The 21,139-nt window shown below is 58.3% G+C and overlaps 1 protein-coding gene across 3 annotated transcripts; it reads right to left on the bottom strand.

The window, feature by feature from the left end:
• Positions 1–16,436: 16,436 nt before the first annotated feature.
• CRYBB2 (crystallin beta B2) lies at positions 16,437–20,709 on the bottom strand. 3 transcript variants are annotated; one of them, XM_064168150.1, is made up of 6 exons: positions 20,631–20,709; positions 19,648–19,723; positions 18,865–18,983; positions 17,871–18,045; positions 17,325–17,467; positions 16,437–16,749 (listed from the first exon to the last, which is right to left on the bottom strand). In XM_064168150.1, the coding sequence occupies exons 2-6, from the start codon at positions 19,702–19,704 to the stop codon at positions 16,581–16,583; spliced, it is 663 nt and encodes a 220-aa protein (XP_064024220.1). In that variant the 5' UTR covers positions 19,705–19,723; positions 20,631–20,709; the 3' UTR covers positions 16,437–16,580. The 3 variants fall into 3 exon arrangements, with proteins under 3 accessions (XP_064024220.1, XP_064024219.1, XP_064024221.1); XM_064168149.1 differs by having other exon boundaries at positions 20,616–20,655; XM_064168151.1 differs by having other exon boundaries at positions 17,913–18,045; positions 20,616–20,655.
• Positions 20,710–21,139: the final 430 nt, after the last annotated feature.

The following is a 21,139-nucleotide window of genomic DNA, read 5'->3' as shown; positions in this document are numbered from 1 at the left end:
ACCCCGCCTCACACTTTCTCCTTTGCCTGCTGGGCTTGGCCTTCAGGCTGGCTTTCATCCCTCTGCCCATCCATGCTGGGCATTCCTCTGCAACCCCTCCTTAATGCTGCACTTGCCAGCAGTGAAAGGTAAGGTGGGAAACAGAGAAATTAATGCCCCCTTCTGCTGCTGCTTGTGTTCACTGAGCATCCCAGGAGCCATTTCACACAGGGCAGCCTTTGCCTTTGCCATGCCATTGCATTAGGCACCTGGAATCTCAGGTGGAATGAGCTGGAGCTCCTGAAGAAACACAGTGGTTCCCCTGCATCCCTACAGCTTTCTCCTGGATAACTCCTAACTAAGGAGCCCCAAGCACCTCTGATAGATACAGCAGTTTGTCACAGTCACATTCCTCTGCTCCAGCTAACATAGTGATGAGGTTAAGCTTTAATTAAGCAACAAACAGCAATTAAATGCTCTACACCCATTATTCACCATCAACCCTCTGTGTGTGAGCAGTCTGACTAATAATCATAATCCTAGGATGGATTGGAGGACCTTTAAGATCACTCAGTTCCAAGCATGGGCAGGGACACATCCTGCTAGATCAGATTGCTTCAGGCCTTGAACACCTGCAACCTGTTCCAGTGTCTCCCCACCCTCACTGGAAAGAATTTATTCCCAATATCCAGTGTAAAGCTTCTGTCCTCAAGCTGAAATAATAGCAATAATGATAGTAATAGTAATGATGGCATTTACCTGGACCTGAGCAAGGCCTTGGACACTGTCCTGCACCACGTCCTGGTCTCCAAGCTGGTGACACATGGGTTTGATGAGTGGACCACAAGGTGGATAAAGAAGTGGCTTGATGGCTGCACCCAAAGAGTGGCTGTCAATGGGTCCATGTCCAAGTGCAGGCAGTGACAAGTGGAGTCACTCAGGGATCAGTCCTGGCACCAGTCTTGTTCAACATCTTTGTGGGTGCCATGGACAGAGGCACTGAGTGCAGCCTCAGCAGGTTTGCTGCCCACACCAAGCTGTGTGGTGCAGCAGCCAGGCTGGAGGGCAGGGATCCAGCCAGAGGGCCCTGGGCAGGCTGCAGAGGTGGGCACAAGCCAAGCTCAGGAGGTTCAACAAGAGCAAGGGCAAGGTCCTGCAGCTGGGTTGAGGCAATGCCAAGCACAAATGCAGGCTGGGCAGGGAGTGGCTGGAGAGCAGCCCTGAGGAGAGAGGCTTGAGGGTGCTGCTGGAGGAGAAGCTCAACAAGAGCCAGCAGTGTGCACTTGCAGCCCAGAAAGCCAAGCAGAGCCTGGGCTGCAGCAGCAGCAGTGTGGCCAGCAGGGCCAGTGAGGGGATTCTCCCCCTCTGCTGTGCTCTGCTGAGACCCCACCTGGAGTGCTGCATCCAGTTCCTGGAGCCCCTGGGACAAGAGGGATGTGGAGATGCTGGAGCATGTCCAGAGAAGGGCCAGGAGGATGCTCAGAGGGCTGCAGCAGCTCTGCTGTGAGCACAGACTGAAAGAGTTGGGGCTGTGCAGGCTGGAGCAGAGGAGGCTCCCAGGTGACCTTCTTGTGGCCTTCCAGGATCTGAAGGGGGCTACAAAAAAGCTGGGGAGGGACTTTTTGGGCTCTGAGGGAGTGGCAGGAGTGGGGGGAATGGAGCAAAGCTGGAGGTGAGGAGAGTCAGATTGGACATAAGGAGGAAGTTGTTGAACATGAGAGTGGTGAGAGGTTGGAATGGGTTGCCCAGGGAGGTGGTTGAGGCCCCATGGCTGGAGGTGTTTAAGGCCAGGCTGGCTGAGGCTGTGTGCAGCCTGCTCTAGGGTAGGGTGTCCCTGGGCATGGCAGGGGGGCTGGAACTGGCTGCTCCTTGTGGTCTCTTCCAACCCTGACTGATTCTATGATCCTGTAAGAATAATAACAATACTACTGCATTAATACTAAAGCAGTGCCTCTGCATGGGTCTTGCATGAGAAAACCCAGCTCCCCAGAGAGGTTGTGGAGTCTCCTTCTCTGGAGACCTTCAAGGACTATCTGGATGTGTTGCTCTGTGTTCTATGTTAGATAGGATTGTCCTGCTCTGGCAGGGGGGGGTTGGACTCAATGATCTCCTTGGGTCCCTTCCAACCCCTAATATCCTGTGAGAGGTCCTGCAGCTTGGAACTGCCTCACACCATTTCTCTCAGTGCTGCATTTAAAATATCTTTTAGCTCTTTGTTATCTCTCTTTTTCTTGCTGATTTGAGTTGCCAAGCAAGACAGAGATGTCCTGCTGCTGCCTGCTTCCTCAGCCCATGCCTTGCCAGGCTGCCTCTTGCTCAGCCCAGCCTGCTCTTTTTTCCCTGTAGCTGCCTGAGAGCCTGCCAGCTGTACCCCAGGTGTGCTCCCAGAGTCTCCTGCAATCCTTTTCCACCTCAAAATGGTCCCAGGGGGACGATTTAGCAGAGCCTGGCAGCCTGTGGCAGCAGGTTGAGGAGGCTGAGCTGGGGCCAGCAGGAAATCTTGTCCTCCCTGCTGGGTGCGGTGGCAGCGCCTGGCTGGCCTCTGGCTTGGCTCAGCCCTCCAGGAGGAAATTTGTGTTCTTTTCAGACTGCCTGGAATGATTGTAGTGGTTTTTTTTTTTTTTTTCCATCAGAATAAATTGTGAAGGAGCAATAAATCTAATTCAGATGATGGCAACATCAGAATGCAGATCTTCTGGCCCCTCACTAATTCGATTGCCCAGCCACGCAAGACTTTCTCCAGTAGAGATCATCACATCAAAACTAGGGCCTGAATCCTGGGCTGATGTTGACTTATGTGGTCACATTGGCTTTGGTGGGCACCCCTGGACATCCTGCTGCTCTGGTTTTAACTGTGCTCACTCCCCCAGAGGTGAAGAGCAACCTGGCCCAGGAGCTGATGGCTTAACGATGGATTTACCACGAGCATGGTCTGACTCACCTCAACATCAGTGAAAGCCTCCAGCCTGGTTTCCATGGCCTCTGAGACTTTGGGATGGCTGCCCAAAGGAAGACTTTTACTCTGGGGTTTACTCACAGAAATGGTGTTTTCAGACTCCTACAGATGACATTTCTCACCACCTTCACTGTAAGGAACTTCTTCCTGATCTCCACTCTAAATCTCCTCTCTTCCAGCTTTAGTCTGGTTCTGTGGCAACATCTTACAGGAGGTAAGTGATGCAAAGCTGCAAATCCAAGCCCTCATCTGCAGGGTGGCTGCAGGAGTAGATCAGAAGGACACAAGTAACTCTGGCAGGCAGCAGGAGCAGACAGCAGCACCTCGAGGCGATGCTGGCTGGGCCAGGTGCGGTGGGAGCAGGTTAGCAGATGGAGAAATCCAGGCTGAGATCCCCCCAGTGTGCCACTGAGGCTGCTTGTGCCCAGCCAGCCTGTGAGGAAACCTTCACAACACGCTTCCTGGAAACCATTCTCCTTCCCTGGGAGATGCTTCTGAGTTATTCCTCTTCTCCTGGCCTTCCATACTCTATTTGCACACCCATTGGCATTTGCTCTCCTGGCTGATCATTCACCCAGATCCAATAGTACACAGCTGGTCTCCAAGCTGGCCCTGGGTGCCTGATCTCATAGGCAACAGCAGTGTCAGCTGGAAGCTGCATGGTGCTGGGAGCCAAAATCCTGGTATCCCACAGCTGAGCCCCTCCTGAGCTGGCACACCCCCGGTGCTGGGTGAGAACAGGGCACCTCTGCCATGCTCTGATCAGGCATCTCACCTAGGACCAGGGTGCAGAGCTCTGGTGCAAACACAAATGCCTCCAGCAGTGCTGTGATCAGGATCACAGAATGCCAGGTTGGAAGGACCCCAAGGATCACCCTGTCCAACCTTGAAAGGATGTCCCCTTCCCTCCTGCCAAGCACCTCGACTTTGATCTGGGCAGAGCAGAGCCAAGACCTGTGGCTCAGCCTCCCCTCAGCACACCCAGCCCAGGTGCTGCTACTTGGTCCTGCTCACTCACTGCTCTCACTGCTTGTCCTGCTGCACTGACCTCTTGCTGGAGGAAGCATGAGATGCCTTCTGCCTGTAGCACCAGCATTTGTGCCCACGAATTCAGGAGGCATGAAGGGAGGCTCACCTCCAGGGAGAGAGTGAGACAAGGGGGCCACACAGGCTGCCCCAGGCTCCTCTGCCCATTAGCCATGTCCCAGCCTTCCTTTCCTCTTGCCTGGCTGTTGTATCTGAAACCCACATGGGAAGAGTCCTCGTGCAAGCTGCTCAGGAGCCCAGAAGGGCAATCTCCTGTTCCTCCTGAGCCAGCTGTTAGTTTTTCTAGCTGGCTGCATCCCTCTCCAGTTCAGTGAGAGAAAACAACTCCCTCTGCTCCACAGAGCCAACCTGGTGCTTTCCATGTCCTGTGAGAGCACAGCAGAGCCGTGGGCTGCTCCCCCACCTTGGTCACCCTGCTTCAGGGCACTTCAGGTGCTGTGGATCGAGTCCTTGTCCAGGCAAACCCCACGGTGTGGAGCAGCAGGACTGCACTGCCTGCTCGGCAACAGCGTGAGGTGGAGGTTATTTGCACTTCCATCACATCAAAGGGGGCCTTGTTTGAATTCTTCTCCCTTTAGCCTGGAGGAGAAGAAGAAGGGGAAAGATTGGTTCCTATTAATAGCCTCGCAGCCCACAGGATCCAAGCCTTGCAAGGAGCCATGAAAGGCTGCAGCATCTAATTCTCTGGATAAATGCAGTCATTTGGGAAGTGTGTGCTCAGCAGCTTTAATTACTGCCTTCTCCAGCCTGGCAGGAGATGACAGTGACAACTAACTTCTGGGTGTTGACAGCACCCAGGTCCCAGGGAGCTGCATGGTGTCACTGTACCCAGAGAGCCACCAGCGTGGGCAGATGTTCTGCCTTCCTCCAAAACTGCCTGGTTTTACAGCAGGCATTCCCAGGACTGGCATGGAGAGAGGGGCAGGAGCACCCCAGCAAGCTCAGAGGCCAGCAAAGCTGGGCAGAGCTCACCACAGTGATGGCAAGCACAGGTCCTGGTGGATGAGGCACTTGGTGCCATGGTCTGGTTGACTGGATAGGGCTGGGTGCTAGGTTGGACTGGATGAGCTTGGAGGTCTCTTCCAACCTGCTTGATTCTATGGTTCTATGATTAAATCCAGACACCAGAGGTCCCTGTGGCTGCAGGTGCCCCTGGCAGGCAGCGCTGGCCCTGTCATCACCCCCACGCAGGGATACTGGGGACTGGGATGGCCTTTGCGTGCCAGGCATGAGTCCACCAGTGGTGCTATCCCCAGGATGCTGGTTCTGCTCTCATGCCAGCACCTGAATCCACAGCTGCCTGGCCAGGAGAGAGAGGTCCGCGGGGACAAAGAGCCTGCAGCGGCTGCGGAGCGAAGCTGCGCTCCTGCTGCACTGTGCACAACAAGAGGCAGAAGGGTTTGCAGGATCATAACCCAGCCTTCCCGCGGTCCCCAGCTGCCAAACAATCCATCCACCCTCTCGGCGCCCTTGTGAAGCAAAGCAGTGAATTCTCTTCATTTCACAGCTGAGGGAACGCAGTCTCAAAGAGGCTGCGCCGCCCAGGGGCACAAAGGCAGCAGGGCTGGCCGTGGATGGGGGTCCACGGGCACGTCTCAGCAGCATCCTAAGCCCGACCTGCCCCGGGGAGAAAAAAAGGGACGGTTCACAGAGAGATCTGCGTGTTGAAAAAGCGCGGTGAGTAAATCGCCAGTGACCTCAAAAGCATCTTTCTGCTGAAATGCATTCACATGGGTTTAGCAGCAGCTTTAGCTCAGCTTTGCCCCGCGGTGCTGGTGAAAAGCACCTCTCCTGCAGGACGAAGTTGTTTGTCCTCTCAAAGACGCAGTCATTATGCACTGAAAGCAGAGCAAACCACCACGGGATGGAGAGGAGACACTTGTTCCAATTAACCACTAAAAGCAAACCAGCTCTTTTCAGCTCGGGGTAGGGCTGGGAAGGACTCAACGCCTGGAAGCCACAGATAGAAAGTGCAGGCTGCTGGTCCCTGCGGCTGTGCAGGTGAGCGCCTCGCAGCCTCTGCGGATCCACACCTCTCCTGCTGCCCTCACTGCCTCACAGAGGGCTCCGGGGGCAGGCACCTTCTGCCTTACAGGGCTGTGGGGTGTTTCAAGCAGGTGTTGCACCCAGGTGTGGAATCAGAGAACTGTGCTGGTTGGAAAAGACCTCTGAGATCACTTGGTCCAACCACTGACCCAACACCGCATGTCCCCAAGTGCCATGGCCACACATTCCTTCAGTCTCTCCAGGGATGGGGACTCCAGCACTGCCCTGGGCAGCCTGTGCCAATCCCTCACCACTCTTGCAGCAAAGAAATATTTCCTCATCCCCAACCTAACCCTCCCCTGGCGCAATTTCAGGCTATTTCCTCTCTTTCTGTCACCTGATACTAAGGAGAGGAGATCAACCCCCACCTCACTGCAATCTCCTTTCAGGGGGCTGTGGAGAGCCTTGAAGTCTCTCCTCAGCCTCCTTTTCTCCATACTAAACACTCCCAGCTCCCTTAGATGCCCTTCATCAGCCCTGGTCTCCAGACCCTTCACTAGCTCCAGCCCCTCAATGTACTTCTGGGAGTAAAGGATCCAAATCTGAACCCAGTATTCCAGGTGTAGCCTCACCAGTGCCCAGTACAGGGGCACAATCACTCCTTTGCTCCTGCTGACCACACTATTCCTGATCCAGGCTCACATTTTCCACGTGGCCAGGCTGTTAGAGGGGATCAGGAATAATTCAGGTACCAAAATGCCATTAGCGTGTATGGACCTGCTGTGGTCCCTGTGCTGGCATCCTCACAGCAGCAACAGCTGTCTCCACAGGAGAGCCACCATCCCCAGGATATCAGATCAGTGGTGAAAGGGACTTGAACAGTTAAAGTGCCCTACTTCCCTGCTCAGCACGGCCTCTGCCTTCGGAGCTCATCTCAGCAGATAATGGACTTAGCCTTCGGACTTAATCTTCTGTAAATCTCTCCCTTAATTGCTTATCACTGGAAACCTCAGAGCGAGCCAGGACAGACACTCCCTGCCATGTGATACATCTGTCCTCTCCCTCCCTGCCACTGTCGGGCTACCAGCGTGCACCCAGGGCACCCAGCATGCCCAGAACACCCAAGAGCATCCAGAGCGTTCAGCACAGCCAGGGCGCCCAGAACAGCCAGGGCACTCAGCACACCAAGCACAGCCAGGGCACCCAGCACAGCCAGGGCACTCAGCACACCAAGCACAGCCAGGACACCCAGCACAGCCAGGGCACCCAGCACAGCCAGGGCACTCAGCACACCAAGCACAGCCAGGGCGCCCAGAACAGCCAGGGCACTCAGCACACCAAGCACAGCCAGGACACCCAGCACACCCACAGCACCCAGAGCTCCCAGCACACCCAGGGCACCCAGTGCACCCAGCACACCTAACAAACTCAAAACACCCAGGACACTAAGCACACCAAGCACAACTAGGGCACCCAGCAAGCCTAGCACACCCAAGGCACTCAGCACAGCCAGGGCACCCAGGACACCAAGCACAATCAGGGCACCCAGCACAGCCAGGGCACTCAGCACACCAAGCACACCCAGGGCACCCAGGACACCAAGCGCAATCGGGGCACCCAGCACAATCAGGGCACCCAGCACAATCAGGGCACCCAGCACACCAAGCACACCAAGCACAGCCAGAACACCCAGGGCACCCAGCACACCCAGGGCACCCAGCACACCCAGCGCACCAAGCACAATCAGGGCACCCAGCACCCGCAGTGAATCCAGAGGACTCAACCCCCCCAGCTGCACCCAGTTCAATCCCCAAACCAAAGGCCTCTGCTCCTCCCCTCTCCACATCCCATCTTCTCCCCAGCCACAGCAGAGCAGAGGAAGCCCTGGGGCAGACCCCACACCAACGTGCTGGTGGCCAGTCGGGGCTGGTGGGACCCGAACCACCTGGGATGCAAGGCGGTGCAGCAGCCCCAGCCAAAGCTTGGCTGCTCCTGGGAGCTGCTGCTGTCTTCCAACGAGAAAAAACCCATCCCGGGTGGCAGCTGGCAGCTGCCTTGCGCTCTCCTGGCTGTGGAAGGAGGCGCCCGGCGGTGCCGAGGGAAGACGTCAGCCGCGGGAAGGTTGCTAAGCGAGCGGCTCCCTCCTTGTGATGCACAGCTCGGTGGCTCGGATCCCTGCGCCGCTGCTGCTGCAGAGAAGTGACATTTGTCTTCGAGCAGACGAGCGGCCCAAAATAGTGCCTTGTGTCTCGCTGCTGCTCTTCGGAGGCGCTGCCGAAAGAATGTCCCCATTGTCTGCTGCCTGGTGGCTGGAAAAATCACTGCTCGCTGCAAAACCTCTTCCCTGGTGGGTTGGCTGTGGGGTGGGGAGAGTCCAATCAGTCGAGTCATGCTCAGGGGGCTGAGTGTCGAGAGGGGCCCCGTGTGAGGGATGGAGCTGGTGGGGTCATGGGGGTACACTGATGGTTTCTCTCTTGCTCTGATCATCTTCCTCTCCCTGCCTTGAATTTCTGCTTTCCTGATGCTTCACCTGGTGTTTTTCTACAGGTCAGATGTCAGGAGCAAGGGAACAGCCCGAGGAGAAGAACCTCTGCTGCTTCACCTCAGAGATGCTGACAGACATACCCTGGGGATGCTGAGGGACACAACCTGGGGGTGCTCAGGAATGCATCCTGGGGATGCTGGGGGACACAACCTGGGAATGCTAAGGGACACAACCCGGGGGTGCTCAGGAATGCATCCTGGGGATGCTGGGGGACACAACCTGGGGATGCTCAGGAATGCATCCTGGGGATGCTAAGGGACACAACCTGGGGGTGCTCAGGAATGCGTCCTGGGGATGCTGGGGGACACAACCTGGGGGTGCTTAGAAATGCATCCTGGAGATGCTAAGGGACACAACCTGGGGATGCTCAGGAATGCATCCTGGGGACTCTCAGGAATGCATCCTGGGGAAGGGACACAACCTGGGGATGCTGAAGGACACAAGCTGGGGATGCTGGGGGACACATTCCCACTCCTGCACAAGCCTCCCACAGCTGCTGCACTCCTGCCTCTGGTACAAGACACTGTGCTGTGCCAAGGACCAAAGTCTGCTCACACCTCACCTTCCAGACCTGCCAACTAGCAAGAGCAGAATGACACAGAGGTGGCAGAAGGCACAGGCACAGAGGTGGCAGAGGGGACAGCTACCATTTTGTAGCCCCAAGCACCCAGGTAGAACCTGTTCCCACAGGCTGCAGCCTCATACTGGGGACCAGCTGCTCGTGAGGCTGTTTCTTCTCAAGTGGCTTAAGCCCAGCTCAGCCCAGGCTGGTTTTTAGAGGAAGTGACCCACAGAAAGGCCAAGTCCCAGCTCCTCTGGGCAAGAAAACAGAAGGTTGTGTCCATCCTGGAGAGAGAAACTTGTTTTCCCTCGTTCCCCTTGTTTCCTGAGCACATCCCAGCAGCTGACCTGTGCAGCACTGACATAATCCTCTGATAGGTTTTAATCCCATTATGTTGCCATGTGCTTGCTCCCAGCCTGCCTGGGCTGTGCCTAGCAGATGGTCCCTAATTGGCACTTGCACTGCTCAGGACTCCACAGTGCTGGAAGGAGGTTCTTGGCCTTTCATCCTGACGTTGGAAGTGAGACCCAGCAATGAGTTTTCCAGACTCAGATCACAGAATTGTTTGGGTTGGAAAAGACTTTTCGGACAGTTAAGTCTAAACATCAACCCAACACCACTTGGCCAGCAAACCATGACCCCAAGTGCCATGGCCACATGTTTCTTCAACTCCTCCAGGGATGGGCACTCCAGCACCTCCCTGGGCAGCCTCTGCCAATCCCTCACCACTCTTGCAGCAAAGAAATTGTTCCTCATCTCCAACCTAACCCTCCCCTGGCACAATTTCAGGCTATTTCCTCCTATCACCTGAGACTAAGGAGAAGAGACCAACGCCACCTCACTGCAACCTGCTTTCAGAAGGTTGTGGAGAGCAATGAGGTCTCCCCTCAGCCTCCTTTTCTCCATACTAAACACCCCCAGCTCCCTCTCACCAGCCCTGTTCTCCAGACCCCTCATCAGCTTCGTTGCCCTTCTCTGGTCCTGCCCCTCCGTGTCCTTCTGAGAGTCAGGGACGCCAAAACTGACCTCAGGATTCAAAGTGTGGCCTTGCCAGTGCCCAGTGCAGGGGCACCAGTGCCCAGTGCAGGGGCACCATCACTACCCTGGAAGTGGTGGAATGATGTTGGCTGCTTGTGTCCTGCTCCCTGCCTCAAGCTGCCGTTCCTGGTGCCAAGGGGCAGCACTGACACGGGTGGCAGCGTGTGGTGGGATGGATGGGTCACACCACATCTGTTGCTGATCAGCAGGGTGAGGAAGCAATTGGGGCTGCCCTGGAGGTTTGCCCAACAGCAAAGACCATATTTCCTCTCTTTACAGCCTATTTTGGGTAAAGCTGATGGGTGCCAAGCCCCATCCCACACCAGAAAATGCCACAGGGGTGGCTGCAGTATCACAGCCTCACCCAGGAGGCTCCCCAGCTCCCTCAAACTTCTTCTTTCCCAGCACAAGCCTTTAGCTTTCCATGTCACTACAGCGTTTGGGGTTTGTCCTGTTTCATAATCGAGCTGGGACACACAGGGAGGGGCTGAGGGCAGCAGCAGCTGCTAATCCCCTGCTACATTTTAATCCCATTATGGCTCCATGTGGCTTTCCAGGGCTGGCCTTTGAACAAGTGATGTTTCCTAATTAGCATGCCAACTGGACAGGAGTCCTCCTCACTGGAGGAAGCCTGGGAAGCTGTAAACCTTTCTGGCTTTCTTTTTTTTTTTTGCCCTCTTCACAGTCACGTGAGGAACAAACCCAAACAGCAGGGAAGCCCACGGGAGCCTGGCACCAGTGCATCCATCAACTGCTGGTGCAGCACAGAGCCTCAGGCACAATGAGAAGAGGAAGGCTGAGGGGAGACCTCTTTGCTCTCTGCAGCCCCCTGAAAAGAGGCTGGAGACAGGTGCAGGTTGCTCTCTTCTCCCATGGAACAAGCAACAGGACAAGAGGAAATGGCCTCAATTGCCCCAGGGGAGGTTTAGGTTGGACATGAGGAGCATTTGTTCCCCTTGAGGGTTGTGAAGGCCTGGCTCAGGCTGCCCAGGGCAGCAGTGGAGTCCTCATCCCTGGAGGGGTTTCAAAGCCATGCAGATGTGGTGCTGTGGGGCATGGCTTAGTGGTGCCCTGGCAGTGCTGGGTTGGTGGTTGGAGTGGATAAGCTGAAAGATGTCTTCCAACCAGAGTGATCCTGTATTTCTATGACTGGCATGAATTCCTCCTGCAGCCAGGACCCATTCCTGCCTCTGACCCACAGGCACAGCTACCCCACAGCATCTCCACCACCCTATGGTACCTGCAGCTCTCACCAAGCACAACAGGCATGGGTAGAAGCCCTACAGGCTGTGAAGCCTCCCCCGTAGTATTTACTGGGTGGAAAAAAGAAATCCCACTTTGCCAGTCTGGAGAACAGCTTTAGCTCCCCTGTCTCTTGGCACAGCAGCAAAGCCACCCACCCACTGGCAGAGCTGTGGCACCACTCAAATATCACCAGCGCCTGCCGCTGACAGCTCCTCTGTGCCCCCGCAGCGAGGGCGACGCTCCAGGGGATGCAGCCCAGGAGCCACCGCAGCCGTGCCAGGGAGGGGATGGCAGGTGGCAGATGGCACCTCGGCTGCTGGCATGGGGTAGAATCCTGGGATCAGCCAGGTTGGAAGAGAGTTCCAAGCTCAGCCAGCCCAACCTAGCACCCAGCCCTGGCCAACCAACCAGACCACGGCACTAAGTGCCCCATCCAGGCTTGGGTTCAACACATCCAGCCACACAGACTCCACCACCTCCCTGGGCAGCCCATTCCAATGCCAATCACTCTCTCTGCCAACAATTTCCTCCTAACATGCAACCTAGACCTCCTCTAGCACAACTTCACACTGTGTCCCCTTCTTCTGTTGCTGGTTGCCTGACAGAAGAGCCCAACCTCACCTGGCTACAGCCTCCCTTCAGGTAGCTGCAGACAGCAATGAGCTCTGCCCTGAGCCTCCTCTGCTGCAGGCTGCACGCCCCCAGCTCCCTCAGCCTCTCCTCTCAGGGCTGTGCTCCAGGACCCTCGCAGTCTTGTTGCCCTTCTCTCAACACCTTCCAGCACCTCAACATCTCTCTGCAACTGAGGGGCCCAGAACTGGACACAGCACTCAAGGGGTGGCCTGAGCAGTGCTGAGCACAGGGGCAGAAGAACCTCCCTTGTCCTGCTGCCCACACTGCTCCTGAGCCAGCCCAGGATGCCATTGGCTCTGCTGCCCACCTGGGCACACTGCTGCCTCATCTTCAGCTCCTCTCTCCCAGCACCCCCAGCTCCCTCTCTGCCTGGCTGCTCTCAGCCACTCTGGCCCCAGCCTGTAGTGCTGCTTGGGGTTGTTGTGGCCAAAGTGCAGAACCCTGCACTTGGCCTTGTTCATCCCATTGGCCTCTGCCCACCCATCCAGCCTGGCCAGGTCCTTCTGCAGGGCTCTCCAATCCTCCAACAGCTCCACAGCTGCTCCTAACTTGGTGTCATCTGCAACCTTACTGATGCTGGCCTCAATTCCCTGGTCCAGATGATCAATAAAGATCAGGATGGAGGCATCTGGTGCTTGTTTGGACCAGGTTTAAATAAACCATTGGCATGGAAAATCCCAGTCCCTTTTTCTCCCTGGCAGCAGTGGTGGCACCGTGACCGTGCCCAGTGGCTGCACCTGTGGGGTCACCACATCTCAGACAATCACAGGATGCTTTGGGTTGGAAGGGGCCTTAAAGATCATCTACTCCAACTCCTCTGCCACAGGCAGAGACACCTTTGGTTTGGTGGTGATGTTTGCCATGATGGCAAAGCTCCCCAAGGCCAAGGGTGGTCCTTGCACCCAGAAATTACCTTCGCTCTCCAGCGCAGCCCTTGCTCCTCCAGCTGGTTTCTCAGCTTCGAGTGCCAGCTGGTGGCTCTTGCTGTTTAACTGCCAAGATGAGCATCCTCCACGTCTCAAATTCCTGCTCCCTCTCTTCTCTGCTTCCTCTAAAAGGAAGAGGGAAAGGAAAGACATGAGGAGGAGGACACATCCCAGAGGAGGACACAAAGCTGGAGCCAGCAGCCCACGATGCCTTCTCCAGCCCCACGTTCCAGGCTGGTGGATCCAAACTTCTGGGAAAGCCATAAATGGCTGGAACATAATCCCAGTGAGAGAAGCCCCAGAGGCTGACCCCCAGCTTCCCCTGCTCTTGCAGCCCTGGGTGCCATGTTCTCTGTCCCACACCCCACCAACCCCATAGGTGGGTGGCTCAGCAGAAACAGGCACAGAGGGTGCAGGGCTTGCTTGTGCCATTACCTCCTGAGCACTGTGAGTGAGCTGGGGGGGCAGACAGGGCCCCATCAGCAGCCAGAGCCCCATGAGGTGTTGGAGGGGAGGCAGCCAGAGCTCCATCAGCAGCCAGAGCCCCATGAGGTGTTGGGGGGGAGGCAGCCAGAGCTCCATCAGCAGCCAGAGCCCCATCAGCTCCTGGACACGTGCTGGCATCTAACAGCTCCCATCTTGGGTCTTGGCACAGGGTGACATGAGAGCAGAGAACCAGCTCTGCCCTGGTGACACCATGCTGCAGGTCTGTTTGCCTTCTCCAGCCCAGACCTGGCTCTTTGCCTCTTCCAGCCCGGCCCATGGCTTTGGGAATGCTGGCAGATGTGCCCACCCTGCAGTGCCAGGCAGATGGCTTCACATTTGTCATCTGTCTCTGCTTCAAAATGCAACCAGGGGGAAAAGTGACTCTCTCCAGAGCCACCCCTGCCTGTTCCAGTTGGGAACAGCAGTCAGACTCCCAGCATCTACCAGGCCATGATGCCTTTCTTACCTGAGAGGAGAGCTGGGCACCTGCCAGCAGCATGGCCATGCCCTGACCCAACTGGCAACCACAGTACCTGGTGGCACAGCGAGCGATGGAGCTGCGTGGTGACCCAGCTGCCGTCTCTGCAGCTCTCTGCCACTTCCATGGGCAGCAGGGAATTTGATGTCCCAGAGCCTCTCCAGCGTGGCCAAGGGCAGCTGCATGCCAGGGGTGACAACATCCAGCAGCACTGCTGGCAGGAGGATCTGTGACCTCCTTTGGTGAGGGCAGGTTTGGGGTCTGGGGTTAGTGGTGAGCAGCTGTGAGCGAGTCAGAAGAGGAGCAGCTGCCACCTCACAGGAGCCTTCCCTTGGTCAGGAAACCACCCCCCCTGCCACCTGAGCCCCTGCAGAAACCACCCACACCTGTGTCCCACCATCACCCCACGGCCAGCACCTGGCTAGAGATGGGCTCTGCTGGTGCCACAGCCCCTCGGCTTCCTCCCAGCTCTGGCTCAGGCATGGAAGCCTGGGGCCAGCCACCAGCAGTGCCCAGCCTTGTGTTTCCTTGGACCAGGAGCAGAAACTTCTGTGCTGTGAGAGTGCAGAGCCCTGGAGCAGGCTGCCCAGAGAGGTTGTGGAGTCTCCTTCTCTGCAGAGCTTCCAAACCCACCTGGCCATTGTGATGCTGGACAAGCTGCTGTGGGTGCCCCTGCTTGAGCAGGGCAGGGGTCAGACTGGATGATCTCCAGAGGTCCCTTCCAACCCCCACCCTGCTGGGATTCTGTGACCCTGGGGGATTGGGGCATCACAAGTCCCCTTGATATGGCAGCATAGGAGCTTCTAATGCCCCAGGTAGCAGCTTGGGGGCAGGGAGTGGAAAAACTCACCTCAGCAGAGCATGGGAGCATCGAGATGACCTGAGGGCACCCAGCCCCCAGGTCAGGGAATTCCCCTATCAGCCCCGGAGGAGCCACCTCCAGCCTCATTCACATTTTCCTCCTCCACTTTTGGTGCTTGTTCCCCTCAGGAGCTCCCCAAGGGGCTGCCCTGGTGCCCCTGCAGGGTCTGTGGGTCTCTGCTCTCCAACTCAGCAGGTTCCACCTCCAGAAGATGCTGTTTCCTGCTGACAGCTCCCAGCTCAAACATCCAGGCAGGGCAGAGCCTTCTCAGCAGCAGCTCAATGGGGAGCCCGTGGGTGTATTCTGCTGGTGGAGGGGACCGAGATGGCCCAGCAAGCTCCACCACCACCATCACCACCTCACCTGGCATCTCTGCCATCACCAACATCACCTCACAGAGTCACAGAACCCAAGCATGGTAGGGGTTGGAAAGGACCTCAAGAAGTCATTGAATCTGACCCCCCCTGCTGAAGCCTCCACCACCACCACCACCTGCTCCACCGCAACCTTCATCACTTCCAATTCCACCTCCACCAGCAGCCTCCACCACCTCCACCATTACCTCCTCCTTCTGCAGTGCCACCACTGCCACGGGTGCCATCCCAGGCCGGGTCAGGCTGTGGTTCCTGTGGTTCCTCTGCAGGAGCTGCCCCTGCTGAAGGACTCCAAGCATTCTCCAGCATCATCTATGCCAAATGATTCCCTTCTTGCTAATGAAGCTCACAGTGCCCAATAAGTACTGCAAGTGTTTGGCCTGGAGGTGTCCTGGCCAAGAGGGCAAACCCCTCACCTATCATGGCACCTGCCCTGGCACCGTGGTGCTTCAGGGACACCTTCTGCTGGCCACAGCAGGATGTTTGACCATGCACCACAGCACGAGGCTGAACCCTGCCAGATGGCATGGTTGAGTCTCCTTCTCTGGAGGGATTCCAACCCCACCCCCCCCACCCCCCAGACACTGTGATGCTGGGCAAGCTGCTGTGGGTACCTCTGCTTTGGCAGGGGGGGGGTTGGACTGGATGATCTCCAGAGCTCCCTTCCAACCCCTTACCATGCTGGGACTCTGTAAGGCCCCTGAGGGATGCTGACTGAAGACAAAATGAGCCCCTGCTTGAGCCCCCATCTCCAGCAGCTGGGTGATCTACCAGCCCTGGTGATAGGCAGGAGGCTGGGAGGTGGGTGGGACATAATGGCAGGATGGGTGCTGTGGATGGCATGAAGGGTGCTGAGGATGGCATGAAGGGTGCTGAGGATGGCATGAAGGGCGCTGAGGATGGCATGAAGGGCACAGAGGAGCATGAAGGGCGCCGAGGATGGCATGAAGGGCACCGAGGATGGCATGAAGGGTGCTGAGGATGGCATGAAGGGCACCGAGAATGGCATGAAGGGTGCTGAGGATGGCATGAAGGGTGCTGAGGATGGCATGAAGGGCACCGAGGATGGCATGAAGGGTGCTGAGGATGGCATGAAGGGCACAGAGGAGCATGAAGGGTGCTGAGGATGGCATGAAGGGCACCGAGAATGGCATGAAGGGTGCTGAGGATGACATGAAGGGCGCTGAGGATGCAGTCACAGCCTCCTCCTCCTCCTCCGCCCGGCAGTATGAGGCCAGGACGAACACCGCACTGCTGGGGGTGGTGGCGGTGGCAATCCCTCTTACAGCCCCCGGGAATGAGGGGGCCAGAGGCAGGCCTTTGAAACTCCAAGCTTTTATTCAGTTGCTTTGGCAGCGGCGGGCATCACACGGCGGGAGGTGGGAGGCGAGGCCGCGGGGGTGAGCGGCGGCCGGGGGGGAGCGCTCGCTCCGCTCCCCGCACCCCAGCGCGGGCAGGGGGCTCTAGTTGGTGGGGTGGTAAGCGCCACGCTGGTGCCACTGCATGTCCCGGATGCGCCTGACCGACTGGATCTGGGGGTGCTGGGCGCCGAAATCTGAGCTGTCCTTGTAGTCCCCCTTTTCAAACAGGTACTGGTAGCCCCTGTAGCCGGGGTACTGGTATCCCACCCACCTGCCGAGGCAAAGCGGCGTCAGGCACCGCCGTACGACCGCAGAGTGCGCCGGGTCGGAAAGGAGCCTCAAAGGACACCTCAGCCAACCCCCCCCCCGCCCCGTCCTGCAGGCAGCAGGGACATCTCCAACCCGAGCGGGCTGACCCAAGGGCCGCATCAAGTCGGACCTTGGATGGCTCCTCAGCCGCGTCCCTGGGCTGGAATGAGACACGTTCCGGTGTCTCCCCACCCTCACCGCCAACAGCTTCCTCCAGGTGTCCAACCTCAATCTCCCCTGCTCCAGTTTCAATCCGCTGCCCCTCGCCCTCTCCCCACAGTCCCTTCCCCAGCCTTCCTCTAGGTCCCTTGCAGATGCTGAAATGCAGCTCTAAGGTCCCCCTGGAGCCTCCTCCGGGCTGAGCAGCCCCAACTCTCGAGCCTGTCCCCGTAACAGAGCTGCTGGTACCCTCTGACCATCTTTGTGACGCCCCCCTCCGGTCCCTCTCGCAGCCCAGCAGCCGTGGGCACAGCCCAGGTGGCTCAGCCACACCAGGATGCTCCAGCACCGCCCAGGTCCAACTGCCCTGGTACTTACGTGCCACTCTGCACCCGCACGGAGGAGACCTTCTCCTGGTAGCCGTGGGCATGGAAGCTGGGCACATCGTCGTCGATGATCTCGATCTTCTTGCCAGTGAAGCTGGGGTTCTCGTACAGCACGATCTTGTGCTCCTGGCTGTCCTGCAGCGGGCAGAGCAGAGAGGCGAGGGGGAGCATCAGCCGCCGCCGCCGCCGCCTGGGGCTGGGCAGAGTGTGGGGCAAAGCCCGGGGGCTCTGGGGGAAACCGAGGCGAGGGGCTGGCACCTTGTGCCGCTGCTCCCACCCATGCCAGGGGCTGCTCCGCATCCCTCCATCTAGCTCTGAGAGCCGGTGCCCGCCTGGGCACCGCCAGACTTACCGGCAGACGTCCTCGCCTCTGGGGTCACCTGCCAGGGCCCCCGTCCCCACGCTCCCTCCGAACCCCCCACCGGCTCCCCGGGCCCCGAGGGCTGGGGCGAGGGTGGGCAGGAGGGGGTGCCCCTCCGGAGGCCCGCGGGGCTGGGGAGGGCGGGGGAAGGCTGGGGAAGACCTTCTGGCTGCAGACCTTGGTCTGGCGGGTGGGTAGTGGCTGTCTGGGTGCTCTCACCACTTTGATGGGTCTCAGGGAAGTGATGCTGTCGCTTCTCCGGCTGTTGGTCCAGGAGTCCCAGCGGGGGTACTCCCCCTTCTCAAACACAAACTGCTCCCCTTTGCAGCTTGCCTGCTCGTAGCCCACCCAGCTGCAAGAGAGCAGGGGGAGGGAGCGAGCTTCAGAAGGGGCTGGAGCCAAGCCCTGGCACCGGCCCTGGGGCTGTGCCCTCTGGCAGGGTTCGAGCCCCTCTGCTCCCTGCTGGAGAACGGAACTGAGCACCGTGGTGCCCGGTGAGGTGCCAACAGCACTGCCAGGGTGGGAGCAGGCAGCCCTGCTGCAGAGCAATGCGTGACACTGCCAGTCCCCTGTCCTCACTGGCAATGGCACCACAGGACTTGCCGGTGCCAATGCTCCGACGTGGCGACCTGGAGAAGGATGGCATCACCCACATGTCTCCAGTGGGGCTGTGCCCCTGCCAGGGTGCTCCACAGCCACCCTCTGGTTCCTGGGTGAAGGTAACACACCTGGTGCTTCTCCAGGTGGTTTGCAGGGGCTGCCCATTGCCCGGAGCCCCCAATCTGGGGACCACAGTGCCCGTCCAGGACCACAGACAGGGGTCAGTGGGTGGATGGGGAGAGGAGGTGCCACCAGCAGCACCATGCACTGCCAAGGTGCCATCTGCAGCTGTCCCTGTGCCCAAAAGGAGAGAAACCAAACTGGGGGTAACACCATGATCTACACTCATGCCCACTCCCCTTCCCCCAAGCAGGGTTAGGGGACATCAGCCCACCCAGGGGACCCTGTCACCCCCTGCCCCCCCCCCACTGGCACTCAGAGCAGCCTTGGCCACACAAAATCTGGGCTGTGCTGCAGGTACCAGCAGCAGGGCTGGGGGGAGATCCCCTCCACATCCCATCCCCTGCCTCCCACCTACCCACCACGGGCCCCCAGCCCCCCTGGCACGTACGGTCCAGAGTGCACCAGGATGGAGCCCACTTTGTCCACGCCAGCTTCCTTCAGGTTGGGGCAGGCACCACTGAGCTCATGGCAGCGGCCCTGGAAGTTCTCCTGCTCGAAGATGGCAATCTGGAAGAAAATGGGCACCTCAGAGCCACCCCCCAGCACCACCATGGGGGTGTCTCCAGCCACCAGCTCAGCCCCAGCATCATGCCACCCCCAAAAACCTGCATGCTGGTGGCTTTGAACCATCTAGCAGGTAGCTTTCAGCCCATCTCCCAGCATGAACCAGCACCTCCATCACTCTGAGCATGCAGCTTGTGGTCCAGGGTGGCTGCAAGTCCCTACCGAGTGCCCACAGAGGGATGCCCATGCTGGGCGTGGTGGCTGGTGGTGGGACACAGCAAACTGAGTGCTCAGCACACACTGGGGAGGGACTGGGGACACACTGGGTCAGCCCCAGGCGCTGAGCACTGCCAGCTCAGCACCGATTTCATGGGTCAGTGGGTGGCAGACACAGATCTGCTGTGTCTGCAGAGGTGGCAGGAGATCAGGAGTTGATCCCTTCCCACCCACGCCGCCTGCACTGGGGCTGGGGGACACCAGCAAAGTCCTGAGCATCTCCCACCCTGCTGCCCATGCCCTTGTCCCTCAGCACTGGTGATGATGGCAGCTCAGCTGCTCCCAGCCTGGCCAGAACCCTGGGATGTCCCCGGGGGGACGATCTGGGTGCTTGATGAGGCTGAGGCCACTTGGGTCTCCACGCAGAGCAGAGGAGAAAGCAGACACTGACCTTGGAGCTGGCTTGCTGCTGCTTGGAGGCTGGCATTTGGTGCTCGGAAGCCATCATAAGCTGGGTTGTCTGCTGCCTTGGGAGGAAAGCTCAGCAGGTTAAAAGCTGCCACTCAGGATGGAGCCAGGGCTGCACTCACAGACCCCTGTCTGGACCCCACATCCCACCCAGCACCCAGCTGCTGGCTGCTCCTTGCTGCTGAGTTGGGAACAAGAGGGCCAGGGGTGGGCACAGAGTGGGCTCATTAGGGTCAGTCCCTGCTCAGAGTCGCTCAGCACCACAAACCACCCAAGGGTCATGGTGGAGGCCAGGTGATGGTCCCAGTGCAGCATCACCCATGATGGGACCTGCAAAGGGTCTCCAGACCAGAATACGGGGGCCCCAGGGCATTTCCAAAGTCATTCCTGGAGGGAGCCCAGCTCCTGCAGCCAAGACTTTTCCCACTGCCCCTGCCCAGCAAGTGGCAGCTGGAGAGTCCCTGTCCTCGGTGGGGCGATGAGGAGGAGCACAAAGGGCTCCCACCACCCACCCCAGCTGTGTGTGGATAGCAAGAGGTGTCCCTGCCCATGGCAGGGGGGAGTTGGAACCAGATGATCTTTAAGATCCCTTCCAACTCAACCCGGTCTAGGATTCCACAACCCTCATCCTGAAGCCCAGTGGGACCTCCTGTGTGCCAGCAGGTTCCAAACCAGTTGAAAACTGCCCTATTCCCAAGCCATGGCTGGGGGGGTGGGTCAGCAATAATCCTGAGCTGGTTACCAGTTTGGGCTACGGAGAGCCAGGACCATCTCCTGGAGCTCCCCCTCAGCATGCCCACATGTTAATGCCACCTCCCCAGCCGCAGGGAGGCTCAGGAGGAGACACCAGCAACAAACAAACAAATACAAACCCCCAACCAGGAGGAGGAGGAGAAGGAGGAGGAGGAGAACGACGATAAGCAGCCAAAAACCAAACCAAAAAAGCCTTACCAGTTATACCAGTACCTGCTTGAGCCAGTGAGGGGCTGGGGCCGGGAGGTGGAATTTATACCGAGCCGCGGCACAGCCCTGCCAAAACCATTGACCAAGTGGTTAAAGCAGGAGGCCAAGCGAGAAGGCAGGATTAGAGGGGCAATGAAAACCAGGCTCAGCTGATGGGCCCCGGCCCTTTGTCTGCCCAAACCCCAAGTTGGGGCAGGGATTTCGTTAGCTGTCACGTTGGGCTGGCCCCGCTTTGTCGCCTCTGTTGGCAAGGAGATTTGGAGTTTGCATGCATCAGCCGAATGCATGCCAAGGCCCACGGCAGCCCCTGCAAACAAAGCCCCTGCCAAGCCCTGCTTCAGGAGTTTTGGAGCCAGAGACTTTATCCCCCCCACCCCCCGTGCCCCCCGCCCCAGCCGCCGGACCTACCGAAATCTGCTGAGCTCAGCTCTTCCCGAGCGTGATGGAAGCGGTGGTGAGTGTCTGCCTCTGCCCACCCGTGGCCCCAGCGAGCGGTGCCCACAGACCCGTGT

This window comes from Pogoniulus pusillus, chromosome 30 (assembly GCF_015220805.1).
Source record: "Pogoniulus pusillus isolate bPogPus1 chromosome 30, bPogPus1.pri, whole genome shotgun sequence".
NCBI lineage: Eukaryota > Metazoa > Chordata > Aves > Piciformes > Lybiidae > Pogoniulus > Pogoniulus pusillus.
The sequence above is the reverse complement of the archived record's forward strand: the minus strand, read 5'-3'. Positions and strand labels throughout refer to the sequence as shown.

What these genes read in the sequence shown, in the direction of transcription:
- CRYBB2 (XM_064168150.1), bottom strand. Translation starts at nt 19,704, where the DNA reads ATGATGGCTTCCGAGCACCAAATGCCAGCCTCCAAGCAGCAGCAAGCC. An exon ending in TACCCACCCGCCAGACCAAG is followed by an intron (nt 17,468 to 17,870) that starts GTCTGCAGCCAG and finishes TGCCCGCTGCAG; the next exon opens with GACAGCCAGGAGCACAAGAT. An exon ending in GTGCGGGTGCAGAGTGGCAC is followed by an intron (nt 16,750 to 17,324) that starts GTAAGTACCAGG and finishes TTGCCTCGGCAG; the next exon opens with GTGGGTGGGATACCAGTACC.